Source organism: Apodemus sylvaticus, chromosome 5, assembly GCF_947179515.1.
Source record: "Apodemus sylvaticus chromosome 5, mApoSyl1.1, whole genome shotgun sequence".
NCBI lineage: Eukaryota > Metazoa > Chordata > Mammalia > Rodentia > Muridae > Apodemus > Apodemus sylvaticus.
This window is the reverse complement of record NC_067476.1, coordinates 86266817-86289742: the sequence shown is the minus strand read 5'-3', so window position 1 is coordinate 86289742 and position 22926 is coordinate 86266817. Positions and strand designations below refer to the sequence as shown.

Genomic DNA, 22926 nt, shown 5'->3' with positions numbered 1-22926 from the left:
ATGCAAAACAGATCCCAGGAAAAAGGAGATTCAATTTTCTAAACTTACTCCATAGGAAAATGATTCCACATAGCAATCATTACAACTCGGTGATGCCACCGCCTCTTCTAACCAACCAGATAACATTATCGGCCCCTCAGCCTATCAGCGTGGGCATTGCACATGTCGTCTGGCCTCAGCCTGCCACTACCAAGAAAAATAAGCTGGGCCAGAACAGGTTGGTATTTACTTTCTTCTGCATTTTGAAATTGAATTTTAAAATAAAATTTGCATGTACACCAAAGGGTCACTCTGTTGTGTTCAAAAATGGACTCTTTTTGTAGCTCTGACACAAACACTAAGCTGGCTCCCTTCTCAATTTCTCAGAGGTATTTTGATAAAACTAATGGAATGGGAGCCAGGAAGAGAGGAAATAAATGCTTTCTGTTGGTAAGACTGTCTTTATTGACCTTTTGACTTAGGATTCATTATCTACCTGTAATATAGCAAACAGAGACATTCAGATATTGATATACAGCAAACATGTAAATACAAACTAAGGCAGTGTTTCAGAGAGACCATTTTATAATTCACAGAACTCTTGATATATCAGTGTGTTAAATCCATGAACCAAGTGAAAGTTTGCAGTGTTTGGTTTGACAAAATATTTTCAAAAAAATATGATTTCTCTATTGTGACTGTAGAGATTACAAATTATTTCTTTGGTTGCAGGAGTAATTCGTTGCAGAACACCAATATCCCACATTCAGCATTTATTTCTCCAAAGATAATCAGTGGGAAAGAGGTCGAGGAAGTAAGTTGTGTAGAAACACAGGACAATCATACCTCAGAAGGAGAGGCAAGAACTTGCCACGAAGCATCTGTCAGACAGGATTCTTCAGTTTCAGACAAACAGCGGCAAACTATCATCATCGCTGACTCCCCAAGTCCTGCTGTGAGTGTGATCACCATTAGCAGTGACAGCGATGATGAAGAGACCTCACCCAGACCTTCCCTCCGAGAGTAAGTGCCGTATGCACAGCCCTTACAGACAGCGGTAGCATCTTCCCTAGTGCAGAAAACCAGTGTCCCCTGGAGGAGATAGAATTGTAGCCTTTTATCTGAATTGATAAGCTGTATGTTTGGGCTGTGAGTAGCTGATTTGAACTGTTAACTGCCTGTAAGCACTGTAGTATTTGGCTGGTTTAAGAATGTTCTCTCACTTTGACCCATGTTTCTTTCCCCTCTCTTATCACTAGGTGTAAAGGAAGTCTTGATTGTGAAGCTTGCCAAAGCACTTTGAATATTGATCGGATGTGTTCACTCAGCAGTCCTGAGAGCACTCTGAGCACCAGCTCTTCAGGGCAGTCCAGCCCATCCCCTTGCAAGAGACCGAACAGGTAAAGGAATTTAATATAAATGTGAAATCCGCTAAAGGTCGGATTTCTTCTGTCATATGTAAAGTAGTGTCTGCCATTCACTACAGATTGCTCTTTTGCACACAGGTTTTGAATGACATCAGTTTGGTAAGCTTGTGGCTTAAGTTATAATTTTTTCCGTAAAAAATTAGCTCCAATTTGTGGTGGCACATGCCTTTACTTCCAGAATTTGGGAGACAAAGGCAGGTGATCTCTGTGAGATCAAAATCTTCCATAGTAAGACTGTATCTCAAGCCAACCAACCAACCAAACAACCAACCAACCAACCAAACAACCAACCAAACAACCAAATAAACAAACCTTTATTTTAAAAGTTAAATACATTTTTTCACGATCAAGTACCCAGTGACCCACTACCTAAAGCCTAGCCACTTTGACTTTTATCTCTGCCTTTGGTAACTGAATTGTCTACATCCTTTGGTCTTGCTCTGTGGGAACATCTAGTATCTAAAACAGTGTTTCCTAACAATCACAATGTGCTAACATATTAAGAGATAAGCCACAACAACTTTTATGACATACATTTGATTTTACATTTTAAAAACTGGTGATAATATTTGAAAAGGATTTTAAAGTCAGTTGATACCTTTCTTTTAGTCAGGAACAGTGGCTGGAGTATTTACTGGCCCAAGCTCTGCAGAGACATAAATATGCTGTTTTACTGCATCTTTCTCTATGTCCCTTAGAAGTTGATACATATACAAGTTACACATAACAGTCACATAAAAACACACATAAAATGGCTCTAACCATGAATATATGCATGTGTGTTTAAGATTAAAAAGAAAGTATATATATAAAGATAGATGCCTCAAATTATTAAGACTGGAATGAATGATTAAAACAGACAATAATACGGCAATCCAGGGAACAAGGTTTCCTGAGGGATGAGACAGTGGATGAGTGGGGTTTGAGACTCTGGGATGACTGTAGCCTTGGTCAGAAAGCCCTTTCAAGGGGCTACAGATACTGTCTGAAATACAAAAGTCCCCACCTGGTCCACGTGTTTGTATATAATGTCTAAATGGCTAGAATAGTACTTTGTTTTGTTTATGTATATGTATTTGTATGTCTCTGGAGACTCAAGGCCAGTGGTGGGTGTCTTCTCCAGTTGCTCTCATTGAACCTAGGAGTCACTCATTTGCTAGGCAGTGGCCAGCAATGCCCCGGCGCCACCTGCCTTTGCCTCCCATCGCTTGCATTGCAGCTGCGCATTGCTGGGCAAAGGTTTTTTTGGTTTGGTTTGGTTTGGTTTGGTTTTTTGTTTGGTTTTTCAATACAGGGTTTCTCTGTATAGCCCTGGCTGTCCTGGAACTCACTCTGTAGACCAGGCTGGCCTCGAACTCAGAAATCCATCTGCCTCTGCCTCCCGAGTGCTGGGATTAAAGGTGTGCATCATCACTGCCTGGCTTGGGTGCAGGTTTTTATTGTGGGTGCTAGGTTTTCATATTGCATCTTGCCATCCTAGCCCCTAGAAAAGTACTAATTGTCTTGAAGAATTAATAAAGAAGAACTTTAGGAACTATGATGGAGCACATGTGAAGGAAAGAAGAAATAGTTTAAAAGGGTATTTCTGAAGTGGAATTTAGTTTATCAATCTTAATAGAGTTGGAAATTCTGTGAGAAAAATATATATAAAATAAGCATCTCGTTAGTGTGCTGAAGACTACTAATTAACATTAGAATTAATTGTGGAAAAATATAAAAATGTTTTCGTACAGTTTGTCAGATGATGAACAGGAAAGTGGGTGTGAGACAGTGGATGGCTCTCCAACATCAGACTCCTCGGGGCATGATAGTCCGTTTGCAGAGAGCAGTTTTGTGGAGGACACACCTCACAACACAGAGCTGGGGACTTGTGCTGACACAGAAGCCAAGCCAGTTGCTGGCACTGCCGTGGAGCCAGCAGTGGGAATAGAGAGTGGACTGAATGCTGATGAGCACATGACAAACACAGGTAAACTTACCACTCTGTTTGACCATAAAGATCTGAATTTGGGAACATGAGAGACCAGGATTATCAAAAGTCACTTTTGAACTTCCATCTTGACCTTGTCATACCTATTACAAAGGGGGGAAAAATCTCTTCAAATATTATCTAATGTTTAGAGGCCATGACTTTCTCTTTAAATTAAAAATGAAGGTTCTTCAATCAGTGTTGTGTGACATCTGTAAGCACATGTCTAATTTTCATTAGAGAAGCAGAAAACACAACTTTGTAATTCTGTATGTGTGTGGTGATTATTGTTGCCAGATTCTACATGCCAGCCACTGAGAAAAGGCCCCCCCGCCCCTGGAAAGCTGCACCAGCCTTCTGCCTCGGGCGCTCGTCAGCAAAAGCCCACATCAGCATTCCCACAGCAGCACTTGAACCTGAGCCAGGTGTGTTCCTGTGTGTGCTTTCGAGCGTCTGGATTTACACTCAGTCGTTTAGTTTCTTTAATATTTTAGTTTTTAATTTTGTGTATGTGTGTTGTATGTGTGATGTTTGAGCAGAGATAATAGGGAAAATTATGGGATTGTTTGGAATTTAACAAAATTGTATGTGAATGTTAGCTTTGTATAAATGCTATATAAATTGTAGGGATTAATACCTGGGAATATAGTGCTAGCTGGTAGTGGCTATGGTAACATTTAAGAAATAGAAGATGTTAGTGTGCTTTCTTTTCTGTAGTAAACGAGACTGAGACCAGTGTGAGCTGCCAGTCGCAGTGACTTCCATCTTTACTTTGATCTTACAGAATGTGCTGTTGAGTCATGTTTTTTTTTTTTTTTTTGTGATTAGGTTCAGCATTTTGGAACAGGGCATCAAGAATGGAATGGAAACTTTGGGCATCGAAGACAGCAAGCATATATTCCTACCAGTGTCACCAGTAATCCATTCACTCTTTCTCATGGAAGTCCCAACCACACAGCAGTACATGCCCATCTGGCTGGAAGTACGCACCTCGGAGGACAGCCTACTCTGCTTCCATACCCATCATCAGCCACCCTCAGTAGTGCTGCACCCGTGGCCCACCTCCTAGCCTCTCCGTGTACCTCAAGACCTATGTTACAGCATCCAACTTACAATATTTCCCATCCCAGTGGCATAGTTCACCAAGTCCCAGTGGGCATAAACCCCCGCCTGTTACCGTCCCCAACCATTCATCAGACTCAGTACAAACCAATCTTCCCTCCACATTCTTATATTGCAGCATCACCTGCATATACTGGATTTCCATTGAGTCCAACAAAACTCAGCCAGTATCCATATATGTGAAAACTCGAAAACAGTCTATTGAGGAAGCTCAATGATACAAACGTTTGATTAAAAATAAAAACATGGTATTTAATAAATATTAGCCATGGCACAAGAAAATTATTTTTGAATCATGTAGACTTGGGTGCAATTTAAACAACTTTGAGCTTTAAAAAAAACTCACTTTTAATGTGTTTTGCACATTTGGTATAACTTGTCTTTGGTCATGTTATCTTCTTATGTAGTAACTCTATAGACAGGTGACTTATGGGAGCAAAAGTCCAGTTTTGCTCCTGCTATTTTTTATAAAATTGCCTTCTAACTAGTGCAAGACACGTCCACATTTGGGAAGCCATTCTGTGTCTAGACTTAGAGCAGCAGATGCACATGTGTCAGAATTACAGCCTATGAGTGAAGTGTATCGTCTGTGTCTTTGTGTGTACGTGTTGGGGCACTTACCTAAGCAAGTGAGCTATTGTTCTTTACATTTGCATGTGTCTTTTGCATGGGCAGAACATTGCCTAGACTTGGCTCTTAATGTTGTTGTAATAATCTCAGCTGCATTGTAAACCGTTCCCACACATAGTGCCTTAAATATTTGAGGTTGTTGAAGTTCTTACCTATCTGTAAATGTTGGACTGCAGCACTTAAATTCAGACCTGCTCTTCAGTTTCCTTTCAGTAGAGTAATGTTCCTTTTGGTTTTGTGTGGTATGATTTCAGATAGTAGCTGCTTTTTCCTTATTAAGAGGGCAGCATGTTTGCTATAGCTGAATTCTGCTGTCTGATTTTTTTCAGAATGATCTAGCTTCAAGAAAAGCAAGCAGTTAGTAGTGCTTAAGAAAACTTGATTCAGTAACTAATGGATAGTTGATATCTGTCACAGCACAGCATTTTATATACTCTTAAGTGAAACTGCAATACAACCTAAGTTTATTTTGGGAGTGTTTGCTGTATAATTGGACTTGATAAAATGTTTAGAGGTGCAGTAGGCATGACTTGAGTAGATAATGAAAGAAAATGCAAATGCTCATGGACTCATGTTGTGCTCCCTTCTCGCTTGGGCAGACCATGCAGTATTTAACACATAGTAGCAGAATATTTACTATTGAAGCTTGAAAAGATGTGAGTTCTTTGTGTGCAATTTTTCATTTATGCATGTGAGAAGGTTTTTGGTTTTTTTTAATTTTTAAGTATTTTTACATTGTAGTACTCGTTTTTTGCTTGTTGGTGGTGTTTGCTTATTTAATACATTCCGTCAGGGACAGAATTTACATGCTTTTTCTCTTAGGAAGTGTGTATTGGGTTTTTCCCTCCCCCCTCTCCCCTTGGTGGTGATGGTGGTGATGTTTAAATGAAGTTGCTTTTACAGCACCAAAGACTTAATCATCCATTTCTTATATAAAAGGTAGCTACTTTTTGCATAGACCTCAAGTATATTGTAGTGTAGAGGTGGAATTTAAGGAAAGGTATTAAACCAAGGCTGTGTTTTAGCTTACAGGCAAGTAATAAATTGTATCATTTATCTTGAATGTATCATAGATAAGCTGCTATATAACGATTGCCACTTCAGATAGCTGTGAAATTAGGTGATTAACTAGTTGTTATTTAGCTTTCTAATTTCTGTATAAGTCTAATTACACAGATAGGAGCTGGGGCTTGATTTTTTTTACTTTGCTTTTCTGTTTGGAGTGTCATTGTGACTACTGTATTGTAAATGATGGAGACAATTGCCTATGTTATTTTGGGGTGTGTTATTTGCATCAGTATTTTATCTCTAATGTTTGTGCTCATCACTGCATATAAAAACTTGGATGTATCAATGTAACTTAATTTTTTTATTTTCATACTGGCATTGTAGACACGTGAGAAAGCTGTATCTTGCAGGCTTGACTTAACTTTTTTTTCCTTAAAAGTCTGGAATATAATCTTATAGCATTTACTGGAATAAACAGTACAAAACATTTGAGTGTAAAACTCCAAATGTTTTGGATTGACAACATTTCCTTACTAGCAAGTTGCATACCACAAGTACGACTCTAGTACGCGCTGATGATAAGCTAAGAGTGATACATTTTTTTCCTCCATTGACACAAGCAGTGTTTTATTTAACAATCATCCATGACATAAACGTGCCTGAAGTTGATTTTAAAAATTACAGTATTAGATCATAAAGTAAAAACCAGCAGCACATTTTTAGTCATTGAAAATGAAGGACTTGATTCCCCCACAGGTCTCAGTGTTTTTAGTAATTGATTCTATGCATTTTATATAAATAGAAATATATATAACACACATTACAACAAGAAGTAGACTGAGACTAACTTACAGACAATGAGTCTGTGGAGTCACTAAGTAACTGCTTCCTGCCACGGCCTTCTCGTTTGAGCTATGTGGTCTTGCAGGTGTCTGCTCACTTCTTGGGAAAAATTCAGTGCTGGCAGCGAATGTTTCAGAAACACCAAGAACACAGATTGATTATGTCACAACAGAGAGGAAAGTAGCCCAGTAAGCTGTGCTTACTGCCTAGGGATGGTCTTTCTGTATTTTAGTTCATGACTGGAGCAGCCTTGTTAAATTGACTGTAGATAGTAACAGTCAACATTTTCATACCACAGTAATGCTTTTTAAAGGCATGTCACTGTTAAGTGTACTGCTCTTAATTAACTGTAATCATGGGCTTTTTAATGTGTTTCAAAATTTAAGACTTCAAAATTCCCCTGAAGTCTGATTTTTAGCATACTGGCGGAAGGATCTGGATTTTACCCCCTCTAAAACTATTTTAATAGTTTTGTTTTAATGTTTTCTTAAATAAAACACTGCATGATTTCCAAGTTGCATATCCGTGTGCTAATTTGCAAGTGAATTTTTAATCAATTATTTTGATATTTAGTTTTTCTTTTTTCCTTCAGGGTATTTAATATGTTATTCTGTTAGCAAATCTTTTCATTTTAATATCTCTACTGCTGATTTTAAACTTGGCTTGTGTTCTGTAAAAGTTAAATCATACACTGCAAGGTGTAGGAAGAGTCATTTCAATGATCCCAATGATAGATCCAATGACTTAGTTTGAGCTGTTCCCTGTTGGGCAGTTTTACCCGCGCAGCTCCTTTCTCTGGCTTGTTTTTGCTTTGACTTCTATGCTACACTAGTTTGCCATGTAGCAGTTGCACTGTGCAATATTACAATAAGGACTGGGAAAACTTCTATGGATGTAATGTCTATTACAGTTTGCGATAGTATTTCTCTCTAGTTCTCAGTGATTTAAATGTGACCAAGCCTTCTGTACTTTGTCACAAAAAGCGGGTTTTCCAGGTGACTATTTTGGTGAGTGTCAAAATAAGAATTTATGGTGTATTACTGTTGATTCACTTTGAATTAAAATATATATATTGCAGCAAACAGCTTGCTGACTTTTTTTCCACTCCAGTACTTCTTAAGGGTAGAGGTGGGAAGATTGGCATTACCCAGCCACCTCAGCGTTGACATTTCATGTGGTGCAGAGCCACCTTGGGTTAGGAATTTTCTTAGGTGAGGAGGACACAGTACATGTTGTTGATGCCCAAAGTCTGACTGCTAGACAGCGTGCGTCTGAGACAGAGCCAGGCCAACCGCAACCAGTCCGCTTCTCACCTTTCTTTTCAAACTGTCATCTGGCACAGTGCGCCAGAAACACCTGAAACCACAGTATAACCATGACCCATTTTTCTTGAAAATTTGATTAGGGAAGCATTCTGTTTGCTATCCATTAGGTGAAGAACAGGGAAGTCATGGTTTTTGAAAAGTGCATGGGACTTGGAAAGAATGTGGTTACCCCAAGTCAGTTCTAGTTAACTTCTCAAATGGCATTTTATTCTCTGGTCCTTAACTTCAGACACAGATCTGTAGGCGGATGTGTGGGAAAGCATTCCGTAGAGGGAACAGTGATTAGGGACTTTTGGTGCTTCGGATCAAATCTAGAGCTAAGCCAAAACACACCAGTGATACAGATTTCTTTCTCCATAAGCTTTTAACTGAAGTATAAAATAGATAAGTTGTTTTAATGTCTGTTTCTTTCAACATTTTGTTGGTGAGAGTTCCAAACTATGTATGATTACATTTATACTCATGGCTATTCTCATAGTATTTTGTTTGCATATATTGGTTTTGTTGATGGTCATTTGAATAAGTTTGCCCTTTTTAGGTATTTGGAATATTGTTGCTGTGAATGTTATTGTCCACCTTTTGGAGAACACATGCAGTATATGCAGTGTATAAATACAGGTATAGAATTAGGAGATTGTAGGGGGCATGGATACTTCACTTCTTTAGACACTACCACATAGCATTCCAAAATACTGGAATTAATTTGCACTTGAAGTATGTGAGCATTCTAGTTGTCTTATAACTTTACACTTCTGCTTTAGTCATTGTGAGGTTGTGTTCTTAACGAACAGTAGCAGCAACAAAAAACTGTCACTAAGGTTCATACACTGGCCTGAGATTTACATGAAATCTAGAGTTCATAATTTGCCGGCAAGGATCCTCAACTACAGGGAATACCCAGAGTACTGAGCTATTTAAGTGGATCTAGGACTATGGGAATTGTTTCTGTGGGAGACAGAGGGCAACAGCGTGGAAATGTCTTTGAGTCAACGCTTAAGCCAGTACCTGCACACCATAGTCTGCCATGAGTCATTGAAAATAGTTAGGAAATATCGGTGTTTCTAGTAGTGGGCATTTATCACTGACCAAAGCAGAAGGTCCATTGCCGTACCACACCGTGGTGGGGAGACCAAGCAAGTCCATGCCAACAGTGTAGCACTGGAGGGACGTAAAATGCTAGCCACACAGGATGAAACAGCATAAAAGCTTAGCTCCACCATGAGCCCTTAATGTGAACAAAAGAGGGGAGGTGACCGCTCTGACAGCTGTGCGTGGGCGAGAGATGGATGACACTGTGGGGGTGGGCATGCAGCCTTCTGCCAAAGAAACAGGTGTGGACTTCATTCCAGACACCGGGAAGCTATACAAGGTTTTAGGTGCTCAAATGCAACCCAATCTGTGTTTTTTAAAATTCACTCTGGTTGACCCATGGAGAGTGGGATATAGGCATGAAGATTCTGCAGTGGTATTGGAGTCCATACAAGAAGGGGAGGGCCTGTCTTTGAGAGGTTTGTATTATGAATATAATGTATCCTTTTCCCTTTATGCATCCAGTCTGACCTTGAACTCTCTGTAGCCCAGGCTGGTCTGGAACTCCAGGTCCCCCGCCATGCAACGTCACACCCAGCTTCCTTTTAGTTTAACACAGTGCTTGGAAACTCAAAAGTTTTTAATTTGGATGAAGCCCAGTTCATCACCATTGTTTTCTGCTTGTGGTTTTGCCTTGTGTTTCCTAAGACATTTCTTGATTGTGAAGTTTTAGAACTTTCTCTTACTTTTTCTTCTGTAGTTGTAGCTTTTATATTAAATCTCTGGTCCATGTCACATGAGTTTTTATGCTGCTTGTGATAACATTGTCCTATCTTATTAAACCTATGGTTTATATATGATAAGTATAGTCATAGGAAGTAATATATTTTCTATCATAGAAATAGTACATGTTGCTACATGCCTGGAAAATTCAGGGAAACACATTTTTAAAAATTAGTTTTCAAATAGTTACTTTACATGCAGACAGTTATAAACTGTGTACATGTTGTTTGTATGCATGTGCACACGAGAGCATGTACCACAATGCACATACAGAAATCAGAACAGCTTTATATAGTTGTTTATTCCGTACGTTTACACTGACTCCAGGGACCAGACTTGGGCCACCAGGCTTATATGCTAAATGCCTTTACCCAGTAATCTATCTTGTTGGCCCAGTTTCTACTTCTACTGTGAGTGTTTTTGATTTTTTGGGTTTTTTTGTCTTTTTTTTTTTTTTTTTTTTTGCACGATTTACAATCCTCCAATGTTTCAGTGCCCATACTCTCAAAGCAAAGTGATTGGTCTTGTTATAAGCATTAGAGACGGAGAATAAAAAAAAAAAAAAAAAAAACCCTTGCTTTCTTTTTTTCCTTAAAAATGATTTACTTTTTTTTTTTGCATTTGTCTGATTGTTTTGCATGCATGCATGTACATGCATCGTGTGCATGGCTGGTATCCATAAAGGGTAGAAGGAGGTGCCTTGTCCCTTGAAACTACAGTCACTGATGGTTGTGAGCTGCTGTTGATACTGGGAAGTGAACCTCACAAGACTCCCAATTGATGAGCCGTCTCTCTAGTCACACCTCTTTCTTTTATAAATACAATATTTTATTAAATTTTGAGCATTTGGAGGGTTTTAGAGATAGCTCAGCTGCTAAGAGCACTGGCTGCCCCTCCAGGAGTCCTTGTTCTATTCCCTGCACCCACATAGTGGCTCACAACCATCTGTAATGGGATCTGATGCCCTCGTCCATCATTCAGGCCTGTGTATAGATAGAGACCTCAGATGCATAGATGAATAAATCTTAACTTTTTCTGAGCAGTTCATATCATGCATACTTTTATTTTGACTTATGCTTTTTATGTTGAATGCCTGTACTGTTTAACCTATATATATATAAGGCATTACCATGGCCCCCGTCCCTTCTTTGATTTGACCCATTTTTTTTTTTTATCTTGTAGATGCTATATCTTGCTTTGTGTCTGATTGCAGTAGGTACTAAAATATTTGCTAAGTTAATAAATTTGGGGCTGCAGAGATGGTTCAGGAGTTAAGAACACTGGCTGCTCTCGCAGAGAACCTGGGTCAGTTCCCAGCACCCACGTGGTAGCAGTTCAAGACTGTCTGGAACTCCAGCAGCAGGGGAATTGGCTCCCTGTTTCTTCTGAAGGCACTGCAAAACACACATAGAAAAAGATATATATATATATATATATATATATATATATATATATATAAAGGGAGTAAATCTAACAGTTATCTGTTGAATGAAACTTGGAGGCTTACATTTACTCTATCTTGTCATTTTTTAATTATGATTTTGAGAAGGTTTGGACTTCAGTTTACTCTGTTAAGTGAAAAAGCTGAGGAGTTGCAAACTCAGCCAGAGAAAGATGAAGCCAACAGTTAGCACAGAGGCTTCACTTCAGGCCTGAGAATCAGCAAATGACGGACCATGGCAGACCCAGTGGACAGTGACTAATAGTTTTTCAGTAAGGCAAATGTTGGCAACAAATTCAATAGAAATGCATAGCAAACACCAAGCAAGTTACAAAATAGTTGGTCACTCTTTTCAATATAATGCAATGTTATATACTGGCCAGCAGGGGGAGAAAGTTGGCTAAACGTTTGTTCTGCAATGTCTATAGCAACAAAACAGAGCTAAGGACAGTGTATTTGTGTACTGTGGACAATATGGTGCAATGTGAGGTTTTTTTTACTTTTACAAATAGTTTTTAAAAGTGACAGTACTCCAAGTCAATTGAAGGAAGACATCTATGTGTTTATCCACCCTTCTACCACCATATAGACTTGTCAAGAGTCAGAAATGTATAGATTGTTTTGTTTCCACCAAAGGAAATAAAACCTAGGATTTGTCAGCTTTGGAAGGAGAAATGAATCATTTATCAAAACCTAGATTATCTATTTTTTACTTTCCTATTCTACTTTTTTTCTTTCCTTTATTTCCAAGAAGAATGAAAAGACTCAGAGACACTCTGTGGTTCTTGACACAGTAAAAAGCAGTTTCATAGTTTTTCCCCTTTAGAATTTCCTGACTGTCTTCTATGTCCAATAACTGTTTACTGACCCGCAGGGAAAGGGGGAGCAGTTTGCTAGAAACGAATATAGAGAATGTGGTAGCATACAGCAAGTACTTATAGTACTTAATTCCCCATTGGTTTTCATATGATAGAATCAAAAGGTTGTTGGCTACACATGTCATTAGCATAAGACTGTATCCGACCACAAAAATTAGACAATGACTTTCATTACTAGCTGCTTTAACACAACTGATTTATTAAGATGGTTTTGATGAACAGGTATGGTTGGTGCATGTGTGTCTGTGCCCCGCATAAGGCTGAAGTGCAACACAGTCATGTTTGGGATATCCACTAATGATAATGTTCTAATGGTTGCAAAGCACTGTGACATGATCTTCTCACCTTCTCCTGTTCACAGTGTCCAGTGTCCAGTGTGAGACTTAGGTGAAATTTGCATTAATGGCTTCTCCAACATAATTTTCTGTCTGTCTGTCTGTCTGTCTGTCTGTCTGTCTGTCTGTCTGTCTACCTACCTACCTACCTACCTACCTGAGATAAGTTCTTGCTATGTAACTTAGGCTGGTCTTGAATTCATACTCCTCTGGCTTCAGCCTTCTAAGGGCTGGAATTATAGGCAGATGCCAGGTTTTCCAACACCGTTTTTAATTCTAGATAGTCAAGAAGCCAGCCTATCAAGTGTTTGCCAATCCATGGGCCAATACTTCTACCAGGCACAATTTCAAGCCACTTGCCTGATATCATTGAACCTGAAGAGAGACACCTCATTTTGCAGAGATCTAACATAGAAATAACCTCCAGCACAGAGATAATAGAGCATGTGCCCAGTTGGTGCAAAGTGGTGAGTACAATGCGGCCCCGCAAAGTAGAATATTAAAATCGTTCCCTGACCTTTATGAAGGCATTACAAAGGTCCCTATCATGGTTGGAGTATTTACAGAGATGATCTGAGGAAGGTGAAGCTTCTGTGGTGTAATAATGTAAAACGTTGCCATTTGGAAGAGTGGTTTGCCTTCACCCGCCACCATTATGTAACATTGGCTATTCCTTGGCCAATCATTACATTCTTGACTAAGTTGGAATGGGGCTCTTGGATTTCATACTTAGTGCATTGCTTATCTCCACTGTCTGGCAGTTCCTCTAACATGATTTTTTCCAGGATTGCTTCCTCTGTAGGAACCACTTTGCTTGTATGTGCTGATGAATTTGTCCCTCCCGAGTCCCCCAGCTTTATCTGAATAATCCACACAGCACATGTGTCAGCCTTCCCACCATCAGCTCATGGTTCTCTGAGTCCAGTTACCTAGTCCAGTGTCTGCCTCTGCTGTCACTGCCCTTTGCTAGACAAGTCTCTCTCTGTCTCTGTGTCTCTGTCTCTCTCTTTCTCTCATGTGTGTATATGTTTGTGTATACATGTGTGCAGATATGCACAGGCCAGAAGAGAATGCCAGGTGTCTGTCTGTCTCCACCTCACTTTTTAGGTCAGGTTCCTTCTCACTGATCCTGAAACTCACCATATGCCTCCTCTCCATCTCCCCATATGCCTCCTCTCCATCTCCCGGCCCACTCCCAGTGCTGAAATTGTAGGTACACACAATTTTGCCCAGCTACTACATGCCTGCTGGGAGATTTGAACCCACGTCCTCTGGCTTTCACAGTAAGTGTTCTTACCACTGAGACCCCTCCCCAGCTCCTGAGTATCCAGTTTTGTAAAATGTTATGTAGGCTTATTACTCCGGAAGACTGAGAGGAAACATTCTCTGTCTGCTGGGACTGATTGACAGATGAGCAATTACTAGTCCCTGAGAGCCTTTGAAGAACAATGTGACTGGCCGCTGTCTGGGAGGCATGTGTGTTAGTGATTTGTAGACTGATGGGTTAACAAAGGTTGCTTATGTAGTCATTGACACTATGCTGTGACAACAAAAAAATGAGTCCGTATTATAGGCAAATTAGTGTTACTTAACTAAATGATGGTAAATGAAACTCATGTACATTGGAATCATGGACTATGAACACTGCCTGTTTCAACAATTGATTTTTAATGGCATTTAATTGTAACTTTTGTAATTCAATTTAAGAAGAATGACTGTTTAACAAGTAGCTCACAAAATTCCTGGAAATTTAGTAATCAGCTCTCACAAGCTGGTTCAACCACATCTGGCCCATCTCTGCATTCAGACTTTCCCACTGATGTCCCTAATTCAAGATAGGAAGCTGGGGTCTGCGACTCCAATTCCCAGGAAGGGTGCTGGAGCCAGAGCTTTGGAGCCAAGGTTGATACTGTTTAAGCTCTCCTCAAACCTGCATTCAAATAATCAAAATAATTACAATAATCCCACAGCCTTATTGTATAGCTTCTTGGTTTTCATACAAAGAATGTTTGACAATTCAGTAACTTTTCATTAAAAAAAAATCATTTTTGACTACACTGTGTCTGTTCTTCATGATTAGTTGGCTTTAAAAATTGTACTCTGGCAAATAACCTCTCGAGTTTCAGGAGCTGAAACTGTCAGTCTTCTCTAGTGGTGCTGGGCACAGCTGCAGCATGGTTCACTTTTAGGCCCTGGCTGATGGCGTTAGGAATATTGCATATGTTCCCTCGTGGAAAAGGGAAAAGGGAAAAGGCTTTTTTAATGTAGCTCTGGCTAGCCTAGAACTCCCTGTGAAGACCAAGCTGGTCTCAGAGCTCTGCCTGCCTCTGCCTCCAGAGTGCTGGGATTAAAGGCATGCGCCTGGCTTTATCAGTGTTCTTGGGAGTGGAACTGTACACAGTGACCTCTGTGATGTGCCATTAGTGACAAACAAGAGACTTAAGGGGACATCAGCGTTTGTGGCTCAGCCATTGTGGGGAACTCCATTGATCTATGTGGGGAGAGGAGGAGGAGGCCAGGATAGCTTTTCAAAAGCTGCTAAAGTCCAGGATCATTATTTTAAAGAAATTCTTTGGTTAAGCTAAAGTATTTGTTCTTGTGCAACCCAAATGAGTGGTCCGTCAGTCAGCATCAGTGTCACAGGTGTCACATGGAGAAACAGAGATTCTGGGTGACCTCTCTGTGACCTTCCCATGCTTTAATGCTTAGACCCACCCAGCAGATATCTTTCCTCAGGCGCCCTCTTCAGGGAAAGAGCAGGAATTCTCTCTTCCTCACTCTGCGTTTTCTACATTCTCAGATATACGGCTCCCTGACCCTTTCCTCTCTTTCTTCCCCCTCTGCTTGGCATCACTAGCTTGCCACTGTCAAGCCAACACAGTTCCTCTCCTCTACCTTCCCCTCCTTGCCTTGACTGAGACCTGAGACTTTTGTGTTATGTGACTGCCGTCCTGTCCCCTAATCTGCCCAGGTGTTCCTACCTCATTTTCTGCCCAAGTGATCTTTCTAGAATTCACTTTTCCTCCATTTGGTGGCAGTGGAAATGGCAAGATCTTTGGAACAGCCGGAGGAGGTGATACGCACATACAGTGTAGACCAAAGTGAGCTCTGCCTAGCAAGACCAGCCTCAAGGAAAGTCCTGACCAGTCTCTTCAAAGTTCAAAATGCTTGAGATTCAGCCTTCAAGTTGCTGTCCGACCCGAGGAGGCCATCAGCTTCCCTATGATGTGTCCTCCCTCAATAAAACATGTGGTCCCTTGTACTGAAGAGCTGCATTAGCAGTTCTGGGTTTGTACCTCTGCGTGGTGGAAATGCTCCCTCCATGCCCTCATCTTGTCTGCTTGCCAAGGCCCAGCTCTGGTGTCCTTTGTGACCTTGCCCAACACTGGAAGGGACCAAACTTTATATGTCTAATATGTCCTATAGCATAAGTAATGTTTATAATTTTATTCTTCCCTTGCTGTATTCTGAGACCCCCGAGGACTCTGCCTGACCTATCTTCATAACCCCGTAGAACATCACCCTGGACATAGTAGGGACAATCCAAATTTGTTTCATGCATAGGTTAAAGACCAAAATGCTGACTTAAGTGGCCATTGTGAAGCAATGCAAACACAATTGGGTTGGTATACAAAAAGCCCCTATTGTCAGACATTTAACTGGCACCCTGGAATGAAAAATGGTAATTAAGGATTTGCCTATTTTTCCTAAATGGATGTTGGATTCCTCTAGTTCCAGATGCTTGAATCAGGACTCCTTGTAAAGCAGATGTTTTGGCAAATGAAAGGGTATTTCAGGGGATGACAGTTATTGCCAATGTGCCCATATCTTTGTTAGGATATGTATTTTTTTTTTATATACTTCTTAATGACCTTTCAGAAAAGACAGTACTTTAAAATGAAAATTTAAGTACAAAATCTTCTCCTTTTAGGTGTTCAAGAAAGAATAATGTGACAACATCTAAGATTTATTAAGCCTCTTGTGTGAGGTCCAGCTTTTGTTTTGTTTTTGTTTTGTTTTTTGTTTTTTGAGACAGGGTTCCTCTGTGTAGCCCTGGCTGTCCTGGAACTCACTCTGTAGACCAGGCTGGCCTTGAACTCAGAAATCCACCTGCCTCTGCCTCCAAAGTGCTGGGATTAAAGGGGTGCTCCACCACCGCCCGGCTAGAACAGCTTTAAGACATGATTTATGAGGCTGAGGGTGCAGCTCAATGGTGCCCTCATGTGGTGTCTGTTGAGGCCCTGGGTTCCGTCTCCAATGTATCTCCAATGGGATTAATATGGCATAAAGTTTAATATATTTACAGAATGATGAAACCTGTACCACGATCTGCTTTTAGAGTATTTCTATCACCCTAGAAAGAAATGTTGTGCCATATTGCCACTAGGCATTTTCAATCCCTTGGTGCCAGGAATCTGCTTTTGGTGTCTGTGGACTTGTCTTTTCTGGACATGTCATAGAAATGAAATCATTGAAGGCAGCCTCTTCAGTGTGGTAGCACATTCTCCTATTCTTCATTACTGGGGAAGAATAGTCTGCTGTATCAAACTTATTTATTTTTTCACCAAATGATATATTGAAGGCTGGATCCACTTCTGGCTATTATGAATAATGGAGCTATAAATCTTTAGATGAAAGCATTTGTTAAGGCATGTGCTTCTATTTGTCGTGGGTAGATAACTTCCACATCTTTGGTAGACTCAGCCATCTTGGGTGCCTTTCGATGCCTTGAAGGAGTACTGAGGTTATGGGGTGGGATTATGGCATAAGAATTATGGGAGGATGGAGTCAAGGCTTGAAGCTAGCTGTGAATAACTAACATTTCCCACAGATAGTCCCTACCCCACGGGACTTGACAAAAAAAATATAATAAAATTAAAAAGAATCATGGAGCTAGAGATTAGCTAGCTTCATGGTGTCACTGGGAGAGGGAGTGGGCCATGACCCCGCTCTGAGAATCCCAGAGGCATTGGGAATATCTAGACAAGATGGGACCTGACGACTTAAAAATAAAGGAAAGAATATGCTGCCTTCTCCCGCTATAGGACTTGGAAGATAATTAGCTAGAACCTGGGTTTGCTGAAAAGCTGTCAACCAGAAGATAAACTCAAATCAGCACACACTAAGTTGCTAAACTTTGGAGGGGGGGGCAGAGGGGGCAGCTCTGTGAGAATTGATTTGAGCCTTACCCACTGGAAGGCAGGCAGCAGCTTCTGGTGGGCGTTACCAGGTCTTTCTGGCCTCCCAGGCCTTGAGGCTGAAACCTGGGAATCTCTTTTTAGTGCAACAGTAGAGATATTAGAGGAAAGGGAAAGTAAGATGTCCTCCATTTCTGCAGCAGTCTCCTCTGACCTCGACCTCCCTCGGTCCACTCTACACAGTTGGGCGGGGCAGGGAGTGATCATCCATAATTCTTTGCTTGGCTTTCTCCCAGAGCTAGCAGACCACTGCCCTCTGGCATTGCCAATCCCACTGCATCTTTCACCCTCCCAGGCAGTTCTTTCTACAAGGTGCCCACAAAGCTCCAGCGAACACTTCTCTCAGGGCTAGGACAGGGTTCTGGAATGCACCTCCCAGTTATTATCTAGTATTTTCTCAGGGGCATTAGAAGCCAGAGAAACCATATTTAAGTTTTATTTAAAATTCTCCCCTTCCTGGAGGAAGTGGACAACCTAGGCCTCATAGTCTTGTGGTGGCTGGGCCTTGGGTCTCATGGTCTTTGTAGAAACAATGTCATATTAAAACAGAAGTCCTTTCCATTTTAGACAAATACTTTATATTTTGTTTCTATTTTATGCAAATGGCTGTTTTCGGGCATGTATGTGTGGGTACAATGTGTACCTCTGGGGGCCAGAGGAAAAGCATCAGATCCTCTGGAACAGGAGTTACAGATGGCTGTAGGTTAGTGTGGGTGCTGGGAGCCACACCCAGGTCCTCTGCAAGAGTGGCCAGTGCTCTTAACTGCTGGGGCATCTCTCCAGACTTCCTTTCATTTCTTAAAAATGAGGACTCTCGGAGCTACTCGAAACATACGCTATGGCCCTAAAGGGTACCGCAGTTTGTAAGGAGACGTTCTAGTTCTCCCTTACAGGTTAAATCCCATGCTCACCTTCCCGGCCTCTCTTACTCTGCTCTTCATCGTCCCCCAGCTCCTCCACCTGCTCTGAGCATTGCTGTGAGCTGAGGATACTCAGCTGTGCCCATCATTAGCTTAGGGAGGGTGGAGACAAGGCTTAGCTCCCTGCAGACAGAATTTAGAACTCAATTGGCTTCAGGAAAGAAGGAAGGAAGGAAGGAAGGAAAGAAGGAAGGAAGGAGTAGCATCTAGAATGGGAAGGCATGTTGGTGTGAAATAACTTTGGGAGCCACAGCTGCGTGTTGTAAAAGGAGGCCAGGGAGGTGTGCACCCCAGAATAATGGCTGAAAATCCAGCCCAGGGCCTGAAATCACTACTGAGAGATGGGCTCTTCTGCCCACTTAATGAAAAAAAATCCTTGAAATGAAACCTGTCCCTTTAAACAATAAATAGCTCTGAAAGAAGTCCCAAAGCTTCAGGTAGAATATTAAAATAAACACAAGAGTTTATGGTTTAAGAGGACTGTGATTATCATATAAGATTGATTGAGCACTCACTCTGTGTCAAGTGTACGTCTAAGTGATTGACATTTATCAACTCAGTCCTTAAAACAATCCCAAGTGGGAATTACTTGGATTGCTTCGGTTTAATAAATGGGGTTTATAGACACATGACTTTTCTTAGTCCTAGCTAATAGAGGGCAGATGTTAAATGTAAGTCTACACAAGAGTTGGTTTGTCTATTAACCAAACAATGACTCATCAGTCAGAAATGCCATGGTAACTCATATCTGTAGTTCTTCTGCCCTGGAAACGGAGGCAGGAGAATTACTATGAGTTGAGGTCACCCTGGGTTGCATGACACAGTGTATTCCAAGTCAGCCTGTGCTGTGCTGTAAGACCCTGTCTCAATGAACCCACTCCCCTGTAAGCTTCATGAGATTTCTGCTTCTGCAGAAACAGGCCTCCCCTTTACTGGCTAAGGTCTGGAGTCCAGTACTGAGGCTCTTGGCATTTGCTCCACTGTGGTTCTCCTGCCCTGGAGCAGGGTATTCCCTTCCCTAAGGCCCCACCGTGGTGCCCGAGTAGATACCTTCCCTTTCCCACCGCGATGCTTCAACCTTTCACGACTTCCTACCTGGCCATTTGCTGCACCTGAAAACGTCTACTTTAGGTGTTCTTACATCTTCCCCCTATTGCAGGCAGAAATAGCCCGTGTTTCCATGGGGTGGGTGATCTTCACATATCTTTGTTCCCATGGGGATGGGGGTGCTCATAGATCTTTATCACATGCTTACTGTGTTCTAAAGTGGTCAATGTGCACTGCTTTGCTAACTGGACTGTGGGCTTCTTGAGGGATATGATAGTATCTGGTCTCAGGTCCAGCCTGTTGGAGGACAGAGCCTCTTGACCTAACGACAAAAGACTGAAAAGCAGTCTGTGTCATGTCTAAGTCCGGCAAGAAATAGCGAAGGGAGAATCTTCCTTACAAGGTGGAATATGAGCTCTCCACTCTCTGGCAGGGGCCTGCCTTTTAACCGTCCTGGAGATTGTGGCTGTGGCGGAGTCTTGTGTCTCTTGCTGTATATATTGCCCTCTCTCCATTCGGATCTTTTGTGTCTTGGGCCAGCAAGTCTATCTCTGTCTTCTTAATCCGACCTATCTCACAGCTGGTTGCAGCAGAGGCTGGAAAGGTCGGAGCTCTCCCTTGTCACCCCCTTTGTGTCTGAGCTCCTCCCAGAGAGTCAGGCAGCTTGGTGCTCCTGAGGGTGCCCCCTTCCCCTTCCCCCTTCTTCCTTTCTTTGAGGAAAAGCCCAGATGTATTCAGAACTTTTCACAAATAGGCCTAGATGTCCCTTCCTCCTTCTGTCTCATTTCCCCATGTGTTATAGATGTTGAATAAAGCACGTTGACTATGCCAAGCCCTGCTTTCCTGCCTCCCTCCCCTCCCCTGCTGGGCACACTTGATCTCTGTATCTGTCAGTCAGACCTTGCCTAGACTTTGGACCATCATCTTCATCCCCAGTTCTTTTTCATTCACTTGTCATTCCTACCCTCTGCCTCCTCAAGACAGGGTTTCTCTGTGTAGCCTTGGTTGTCCTGAAACTCATTCTGTAGACCAGGCTGGCCCCAAATTCAGGGATCTGCCTGTCTCTTCCTGAGTGCTGGGATTAAAGGTATGTAAAACCACTAACATGACTTGTAAGTTTCTTAAAACAGCTCCAAACAGTACAGTAAATTTAACCAAAGAGCAAGGGTAAATCACAATCCCAGCAGTGAAGGATGAATACCCCTCCTCCAAAATGCTTGGGGACCAGAAATGCTGCACATTTCAGAGATGTCTGGAACTGGAGACATTTGTATAAACTTTATTGGTTGAGTCTGTCTGGTCTGAAAATTTGAAGTCATTCAGAGTTCATGTCCCCAAATCTTAATTATTACTTTATTGGTTTGGAATATGGAGATAAAGATCAAGAGAACTCTCCGGAGTTGTTTTTCTCTTCCGTGTAGGCAGGTCTCCAGGGTCAGACTCAGATTGTCAGTCAGGCTCGGTGGCAGGTGGCTTTGCTTCGAGAACCATCTCAGCACCCCTGGGACTTTTTTGAGTGCTGATATGGCACAGAAGTATTTCATATTTTTTTTTTTTAGCATTTCTGATTTTAAGAACCTACACTGCTGCACTTCAACAAATCTGAGACGCACGATAGGACATACCTGCTCTCTGAAGTTAGTGTGTGAAAATACATCTGCAGGACATGGTCTTACTGCTTGCTATCCTGTGGACATGGGTGAGGGAGAGAGAGAGAGAGAGAGAGAGAGAGAGAGAGAGAGAGAGAGAGAGAGAGAACCCTTCTCCAGAACCACAGGCCAGCTTGGTGTGTGTGTGTGTGTGTGTGTGTGTATGGGGGGGGGAGGAGACGGCTAGCTTCCATCTCCCGGCATCCTCCAGTTTTCTGTGCCTGGAGCACACCAGGCCAGGCCAGCCTCAGAGTTTTGCCCTTATGAATCTCTTTAGATTGTTTCTTCAGCTTGCCTTGTCCCTTGTTCTTCTCCCAAACGTTACCTTCTCAGTGAAGCTTCTTTTCATCCTTTTCATCCTGCTTACTGCAGCAATACCTCCACCCCCACCTTCCAGCATTATACATTTACCTTGCCATTTTCTCTGATTTTTTTAAGCTTTGTCTGGTAGTGAATTTATTACCTATAGGGATTATGTTTGCGGCTGTTGTTCAAGTGTCTGGAATAGGGCCTGACATATAAGGGCCAGGTCAGTGTGAATGCTTCTTCCTCACTGCTTATATGCCTGGCACAGTAGCTGGCAAGCCATGGATGCTGGGCAAATAAATAACCGACTGAAGGGAGCTTGAAGCCCCTGCGAACTAGGTAGCCCGCTCAAGGGTAGTACAGCTGCAGAACAAGGGTAAGAGCAGGAGTACAACTCAACTGGCTCTGCCCTTCCATCCCACTAGGGAGGGACTGACTAGTCAGCTCTCCCATTTAGGCAAGACTTTTTGGAAATGCCTGTAGTTAACCCCAAAGCTCAGTGCACTGCCTCTCTCATGGTATGACTGCAACAAATGTTTATAACGTGCTTTATTTACTCTAGCGTTTCATTGCAAATAGGCCACAACGGCTTTAGTTCTTTTGGGGGTAAATCTGGCAGCCAGGTGTCCGCCAGCCCCTCGGAGTAGCAGTAGTGACCTGCACAAAGCTCTCCTACTCATCCCCTGAAAGCTTTTCCAAGATGTAGGCTGAAGACCTAGCTTCCTCAGCACGTTGAGTGTGATGGTGTCTAGTCTCTTCTTCTCTGGTCAGAGGACTATCCCCGCCGACCTTTCCTTCTCGCCATCTGGGAACCCTGGGTGGAGGGAAGTCCCCCCTCAAGGAGGACTTGGCCGGTGCTGGGCAGGGTTCAGGCCCCGCGCGCGGGAGCGGGGCGCGCGCGGTGGTTTCACGCGGGGATGCGCGCGCGCGCCTGCCTCGCCTCCCTCGCCCGCTTCGGTGCTACGTGCCTTCTTTGTCAATGAGGCGCCGCTCTGAGCTGCAGTAGCTTTCGCGGCTGGAGCCGGAACCCAGTGATC

The 22926-nt window shown here is 42.1% G+C and overlaps 1 protein-coding gene across 5 annotated transcripts in view; it reads left to right on the top strand.

Moving 5' to 3' along the window:
- The window catches only part of Hipk3 (homeodomain interacting protein kinase 3), a 66804-nt gene extending 58744 nt beyond the window's left edge, over positions 1 to 8060 (top strand). For 3 of the 5 annotated variants that reach the window (XM_052183118.1, XM_052183116.1, XM_052183117.1), the window contains exons 11-17: positions 56 to 217; positions 367 to 429; positions 712 to 1002; positions 1239 to 1379; positions 3140 to 3375; positions 3673 to 3800; positions 4204 to 8060. In XM_052183118.1, coding sequence (XP_052039078.1) covers positions 56 to 217; positions 367 to 429; positions 712 to 1002; positions 1239 to 1379; positions 3140 to 3375; positions 3673 to 3800; positions 4204 to 4680 — 1498 coding nt within the window. In that variant the 3' untranslated portion in view covers positions 4681 to 8060. The remainder of the gene's footprint in view (positions 1 to 55; positions 218 to 366; positions 430 to 711; positions 1003 to 1238; positions 1380 to 3139; positions 3376 to 3672; positions 3801 to 4203) is intronic. The other 2 variants (XM_052183120.1, XM_052183119.1) reach the window with 1 other exon arrangement.
- The last annotated feature ends 14866 nt before the right edge of the window (positions 8061 to 22926 follow it).